Genomic DNA, 7,146 nt, shown 5'->3' with positions numbered 1-7,146 from the left:
TGCTGCCGCCCGAGGTGTGGTGCCTCATCGCCGCCTACCTCGGACCCGGCTGGCGGCACCTGGCCCGGCTGAGCCTGGTCAGCCGCTACCTGCACGGCGTCGTGTGGGGCCAGGCCACCGCCATCGACCTCAGCGCCCTCTCCTCCTCCATCGCCTCCTGGTGGCGCAGCTACCTCGCCCAGCGCCGCCACCGACTCCCACCCGACCACGCCCAGCCCAGGTATGTGTGCGGTGTGTGCGATGGTGTGTGCGGTGGTGTGCGTGTGCGGCGAGCTGATAGAACGCACGGGGAGCCAGGGAGGAGCAGGAGGCCGAGTCGCGGGATCCGCTGGAGCACATCCTGCGGTTCGTGCGGCACCACTCGCCCGAGCTGCGGTGGTTGAGCCTGCCGGGCAGCTTCGCCCTGCACCACGCCCCGCTGCTGGTGGCGGATCTGCGACACCTGGCCCTGCACGCCGTCACCGACGCCGAGTCCACCGTCGCCGCCACCGTCGCTCGCCTGCCCTATCTCACCTCCCTCCGACTCTCGGTACCACACGACACGCACAGCACACGACACGCAAGGCACACAACACACGACACACATGACACACGCACACAAACACGACACGCACGCGGGCATGAGCTGATGGTTGTGTGTGGGATAGGGGATGGGGGTGACGGACGCGCTGCTGAACGAGCTGCCCGGGTCGCTCACTTCGCTGTGGGTGGAGAGCCCGTGTCCGGACCCCACGGCCTTCCGCGGCACCTTCCAGCGGCTCCCGCCGTCCCTCACCACGCTCCGTCTCCACCTGTGCCACACGCTGGTCATTCCCCGATTCGATCTCCTGTCTCCTAACCTTCGAACTCTAGGTGCGCACGCACGCACACACACACACACACACACACACCACACACGCGACACACACCACACACACACGACACACACACACACACCACGACAACACGTGTGTGTGCGATCGCTCATATGGTGTCTACCGCCGTTCAGACTTGACTGGCAGTCGACGTATCACGGGTCGCATGCTGGACAAGCTGCCCCGGATGCTGCTCGTGCTGAAGCTGCGCGATTGCCGCAGCATCATGCAGGCCGAGCTCGCGCCCGCATTGACCCGCCTCAACTGTACTCCCCACACATCACTCCCCGCCACACACCTTCCACTTCTTCTGACACAACACACGACACACACACGACACACATGACACACACGACACACACGACACACAACGCACGCACGCACAGTGTTGCAGGAGCTGGACCTGAGGGGGTGCGAGGTAGACGGCAGCGCGATGGCGTTCCTCCCGGCCTCGCTGCGCGTCCTGCGGCTGTCGGGTCCGCTCACCGACGGCATCATGCCGCTGCTCCCGAGGCAGCTCGAGGCCCTCACCCTCTTCAACATGCCGCTCATCTCCGACGACGCCCTGTCCTGCTTCCTGGCCGAGGTCGCCGCGCGGCTCACGTCGCTCACGCTCGCCTTCTGTCCGAAGCTCACCGACGCCGGCCTCAAGCCGCTGCCGCACAACCTGGTCGCGCTCAAGATCAAGGGCGGCGGCCGCAAGTGTCGCATCACCGAGGCGGCCTTCCAGTGTCTGCCCGCCACGCTCCGCCGGCTGCACGTCGCGTCGGCGCCCTTTGTGCACGTCCCCTCCCTCTCGCTCCCGCCCTCCCTCTACTTCGTCCACCGCCCATGAATATGTTTTTATTTATTCATTTATCTATAAATGTAAATATCTGATTTTAAATAAATCGACAAAAAGAGAAATCAAATCACTGGAGGGCAGCTGTGGTGAGGTCCCAGCGGGCCAGCGAGGCCTGGCGCACGGCGACGATGAAGCTGTCGTCGGGGCTGACCGCCAGGTACTCGATGTCGCTCTCCACCTGGTTGACGGGCACCGCCCACACGCAGTCGGTCGGGCTGGCGCCGAAAGGGCTCATCGCGCAGACCCGCCGGCCGATCCAGTCGTCCACCAGGATCGCGTCGGCCGTCGCGCCGCGCACCGTGCGCAGCGACTGGTCGAACTGGGTCAGCATCACCACCGTCGTCGCGTTGCTGTCGAGCCCCTTGGCCGGGTCCACGCACGCCAGCCATTCGAAGTATGTACTGAAGTTGATCCAGTACCTCTGCACCCCGCAGAACTGACGGTGGCCGCCGCCGTCTCCCGGGGCGGTGACGGAGGCCGTCATGTTCCAGGTTGTGGGCGCCAAGTCGGTCATCGTGCGCCAGGCCCACACGCCGCGACCGTCGGTCATCGACAGCGCCTGCATGTTGAGGCCATGCGGCAAGCGTGTGATGGCGTGCGTCACCACGACCAGGTCCTCGGCCTCGGACACCCACACGTCGTCGGCGATGGACTGCAGCGGCACGCGCCACACGTCGGTCAGGTCGAGCGGGTCCACGCGGCGCACCCAGGCGCGGCCGCTGGCGTCGACCAGCTTCTGGACCAGTGTGGTGCGGCCCACGAGCAGGTCGGGCGCCCAGGGCTCGAGCGGCGGCTGGTTGGCGGCGTTGGTGGCCACGCCAGCGGCCGAGCCCCAGCTGAAGCGTGCCCGGGGCCGGGTGAAGTCGGGCTGCGTGTAGCGGGTGAGCGCGAGCTGGGGCGAGCCGGAGCGGAGGGTGGTCGGGTCGACTGCGACGGCGTAGAGGTGTTCGCCCGACTTGAGCGACACCGTGCGAGACGTGTACGGGCTCAAGCTCAGCACGCCCTGAGCAAATCCGGTCTGTGTGCCGTGTCGTCCCATTTTTATGAGCCAAAAAAATAAAAATAAAACTAAAATTAAGAACGAAAGAAAGCGACGAAAAAAGAGAAGGGAAGGGGACCTGGGAGTTAAAGATAGCGAAGCCCTTGAAGACCTCCGTGGTGGCGGAGTGGTTGGCGTAGTAGTCAGCGGCCACCTTAATTCCTCCGCTCATGGCCTTGGCGTCGATCAGTGCGGGGACCACCACGCTGTGGTCACGCGCCTTCACCGCCGGCCCGCTCACGCGCCACGCCTCGGTGCCGTCCGCCAGCCGGCGCCCGGTCAGGTACCACGCGCCGTCCAGCGCCGAGTCCTGGAGAACCACGGCCACCACCGGCGATGTGACTCCGGGGTTGACCAAGAGTGCGGGCGGGGCCGAGGCCTCGGCCGCCACGGGAGATATGCCAGAGGAGAACCCAGTCTGCCAGGCCGTGCGTGGGGCGGCGCAGGTGACGGTGGTGACCAGCAGCACCAGCAGTGCGGCGGTGAGGAAGGGGAGGTGCGCTTGCATGGTGTTGTGCAGTGTTGAGAGGGTTTGTTGATCAAAACAAGAAAGAGACCGAAGGCGGTCTTAAGCTGTTTTGTCAAACGGCGAAAGCCATAGATCCGAGAAGGAGAAGGAGTCCTCCGTTTGTGTTGTCGTTCGACGGACATCTGCAGACAGGATTGGTTCATCACAGCCAATCGGAAATCATGTGGGGATTTTTTATTCTCCGTGAAAAGCCCTATGAAAAAAATCCCATTGGCACATCCAGACAGTGTTGTGGTATGTGCAGAAACTGGCGTGGAATGTGGCCAAATGACCGTGAATTCCTTTGTAGACACCCCTCCGTTCAGGTCCACAAACAAACCTTGCCGCTCCGCAGTCGTGTGTGTAATGTGCAGTATATAACCAACTCGTCAACTCTTGGTGGCGGCGAGGCAAACACAGGAAATGAAGTGGACGTGGCTTCTCCGTGATCAAAGTGGGTTTATTGTGGGCAGCTGATCGACCACGACGGTACGACAGGGAGATCTTGTTGGCCAGCAACATGGAGGATCAGGCGAGTCGGGAGAAAGCTAACGGCCTGGAACACACGTGTGACAAAATAGATACATGCATTGTGAGTGAGGTGTGTGGGAGGCGTAAGGTAGCGACAGATAGAAAGATGAGAGAGCTGCAGTCATTTTCAGCTTGCTAGAGTAGGTCCACATCGTAAATTGTGTCATATTCGGACAGGGATAACTATAAATTACATCCTTTCATGCTGCGCGTCCGCTGGTGATGGTGGTGCACGAGCGGCAGAGAAGGGGGTGCATACCTTGTGAGCGTTGGAGTTGAGGTTGTTGGCGATGAGCTTGGCTTGGGTGATTGCGGTGATCCTCCTTGAACATGGCCATTGACAAGAGCCTGACTGTTGACAGAGGAATTGTGAGCACGGGTGAAGGGGAAGAGCAAGTAGATAGGTAAGCAGAGAGCAGCAGTGTTTTCAGTTTGCTAGAGTAGGTCCACATCGTAATTGTGTCATATTCGGACAGGGATAACTATAAATTACATCCTTTCGTGCTGCGCGTTCGAGGTCGTGTATAAGGAGCACAAGTGGCGTGTCAAGGGGCCACATACCTTGTTTTGTTGGGGGTGTCGAGGTAGTGGCGAACTTGATCGCGACCATAGCTGGGCTTGCACGCCCGAGTGGACGCCTATTGAGAGAAAGAAGCTATGAGAAGGGAAGGAAAGGGGTATGGGGTGATGTAGCGAACACAGAGACGCATGCGCAACAGATGGCGGCACATGCGCTTGTAAAGTTTCGCGGGACAGACAGGCATGTCATATCCCGATAACACCAATCTGCCACAGTGACAAAGTGTACATGCTATGGCCAGAGCATGCAACCAATAACAAATGGCTTCTACACAACGCACCACGCATGTACCACAACAATAAGGAAAGCAGGCGTACCACATATACGTTAACTGAACGGAACTCGCCCGGTGTCGAATCGCCACCCTCAGTCTAATAGTGGGGAAAAGAACGTCAAAGATGAGAACGAGTAAAGTGTGATAGAAAGCGCACTCCATAAAGGTGAGGAGAAGGTGCATCATTTCGGCAAAATGTTGTAAACATGCGTGATATTCATTCAACGGATATCAATTTCGTAATCATTTGGCACCCCTCCCGCCAACCAGCGAAAGGGCGATGAAAGATGGTAGGCGTACCGTGACGTGAGGGAATGGCTGCGGGCAAAGGCGTCGGTCACTCGAGGCCTGCAAGTCTGCATCAAACCGCCGAAGGTGAGAGTGAGGTTGGTTGAAGAAAAGGATGAGGGAGTGAAGAGGATAGAGAGCGCGAGTGCTTCATCGAGTGTGTAACACAAGTATGAATCATGAATTTATCATACTACTCCGGAAAGATAATCATCAGCACGACCACGATAATGATATACAGCACAAGATGGCGATGGAGAGCATACAAGTGGCGTAACTGTGGTTCGAAGGCAAGGTCAGGCGTAGATTTGTGGGCGGATAAACCTGCGGGTGACCAAGGTACGGATGAGTGCGGCTGTGGGCTGTAAAGGCAAGAGGAGGAGGAACGAAAGCGCGGAGAGGGTGCATCATTTCGACAAAATGTTGTAAACATGTGTGAATTCATTCAACGGATATCAATTTCGTAATCCTCTTGCAAATCCCCACGTGCCGGTTAACGCAAGCCGCCATCATCGGGTGGTGACTATACAAAAGGTGGTCGAACGTACCGCAGAGAATCAAGGCAAGCAAGCGCGTCGTCTCCACGATCTCGGTCGAGAAAGAGGCCCAACGTCTGTAGTGAACAAAACTTAGTGGAAGAAAAAGAAGAGTGGCGGAAAGGATAGATCAAGAGAGGGTGCTTCATCGAGTGTGTAACAAAGTTTGAATCATACTATATCATACTACTCCGGAAAAGTAATCATCAGCACGCCCACTCCACTAAGGGACAGAGAGAGAGAGAGAGAAGGCGACCATACCACTGAAACTCTTCACGAGGATTTGCTCGAGGCCGCACGCGTTCGAAGTAGCCCTCAGGCACTGTTGATAAAAAGAGCGATCAAGGTGAGTGCGACGGAATGGGGGGGGGGAGCGAGGGAGGGAGAGGAAAAAAGAAGAGGGCCTTCATCGAGTGTGTAACACAAGTATGAATCATGAATGTATCATACTACTCCGGAAAAGTAATCATAAGGCGCCCCACCTACCACGCAAAGGGGACAGGCCAGCGTACCATGTGTGTAAACTTGCTGGTCACAGGTGTTGTTGGTGGTGTTGTCTGCGCACGGTGGAGTTGATGACTCGTTGCAGCCAAGCGGTCACGCAAGCAAACAACGAAAAAGGTGAGCGCACGGACGGGCTCCTACAAGAGGCTGGGCGGGGAGATCAAACCGTGGGAGAGGCCCACGGCCAATAGAGGGGAAGAGGCGGCAGGGCTCGATCGAACAGCTCATCTGTTGTTGGCAAGGTCGCTCGCTCCATTGATGATCGAGAGAGGTTGGCGACCATGGAACGGTACTTGAGCGGGGGAGGGACGTGTGTGACCATTGGTGACTTGCGACGAGCTGTGACATCCAATCTGACACCACCTGACGCTCCCTGAACCACCCCCCCCCGGTGGGGAGGGCGAAGAGAAGGAGACGTGCATCATTAGCATCCCATGCCCAGGCAAGAACGAAAAGCGAAAAGCGAAAGCGAGGGGGGGGGAGACGTAACCGGTAATCTGCTCCTCCTCTTCACACACTTCTCGTTTCGTTGTTGGTGGTGGTGGTGGTTTGACTTGGCCTCGTCATTCCGTTCAACTCGACTGCGACGTGCGCGAAGAGGAGCCCGCGTTCAACGGATGTGGTACATCCTCGACGAAGCCGCGGCCTTCTCCTCGCTCTTGGCAGCGGCGGCGGCGGTCGACGAAGCGGCCTTGGTGGTGGCGGTGGGCCACACGTTCCAGAAGCGGAGGCGCTCGTCGCCGGCGCCCGACACGATGGTCTGGCCGTCGGGGCTGAGCGACATGAAGAGCACGCGCGACGTGTGTCCGTGCATCTCGCCCACCTTGGCCATGGTCGGGTACTTCCACACGGCCAGCTGGTTCTGCGAGTAGCCGTGCGACGACACCAGCTCCTTGTGCGTGCGCGACCACACGAGTCCGCACACCTGCGATCCGGTGTCCACCGAGTTGACGCACGCGCCGCTGCGCGTGTTCCACATCTTGATGCACCGGTCGGCGGCGCCGCCGCCCGAGGCCAGCAGGCCCGCCTGCCACGGGCACCAGGCCACGGCCTTGACGGCCGACGTGTGGTGGTCGAGCCTGAAGCGCGCCTCCGTGCGGCCCTCGTCCCACACGTTGAGGATGTTGTCGTTGCCGCCCGAGGCCAGCTGCGTGCCGTCTCGCTCCACTTGAGGCCGCACACCTCCTG

General features: G+C 59.3%; 3 protein-coding genes across 3 annotated transcripts in view; 1 reads left to right on the top strand and 2 right to left on the bottom strand.

Moving 5' to 3' along the window:
* Positions 1–14: 14 nt before the first annotated feature.
* On the top strand, positions 15–1,689 carry ACA1_380340 (leucine rich repeat-containing protein; the record flags this gene model as incomplete). The annotated part of the gene is given in 6 exon segments (XM_004336354.1): positions 15–220; positions 298–529; positions 648–852; positions 989–1,120; positions 1,241–1,265; positions 1,284–1,689. Coding segments are annotated over 6 exon segments (1,206 nt in total), but the record flags the coding sequence as incomplete, so codon positions are not given.
* Positions 1,690–1,765: 76 nt separating this feature from the next.
* Positions 1,766–3,245, bottom strand: ACA1_380330 (uncharacterized protein; the record flags this gene model as incomplete). Its single annotated transcript, XM_004336353.1, has 2 exons — positions 1,766–2,716; positions 2,817–3,245. The coding sequence occupies 2 exons, from the start codon at positions 3,243–3,245 to the stop codon at positions 1,766–1,768; spliced, it is 1,380 nt and encodes a 459-aa protein (XP_004336401.1).
* A 3,323-nt stretch (positions 3,246–6,568) lies between these two features.
* Positions 6,569–7,146, bottom strand: part of ACA1_380220 (WD domain, G-beta repeat-containing protein) — a gene marked incomplete at both ends in the record, with an annotated part of 1,450 nt that continues 872 nt past the window's right edge. Inside the window, one exon of the mRNA XM_004336352.1 lies at positions 6,569–7,125. Coding sequence (XP_004336400.1) covers positions 6,569–7,125 — 557 coding nt within the window. The remainder of the gene's footprint in view (positions 7,126–7,146) is intronic.

The sequence above is a fragment of the Acanthamoeba castellanii genome (genome assembly GCF_000313135.1).
Source record: "Acanthamoeba castellanii str. Neff unplaced genomic scaffold scf7180000084712, whole genome shotgun sequence".
NCBI classification, from domain to species: Eukaryota; Discosea; order Longamoebia; family Acanthamoebidae; genus Acanthamoeba; species Acanthamoeba castellanii.
The sequence above is the reverse complement of the archived record's forward strand: the minus strand, read 5'-3'. Positions and strand labels throughout refer to the sequence as shown.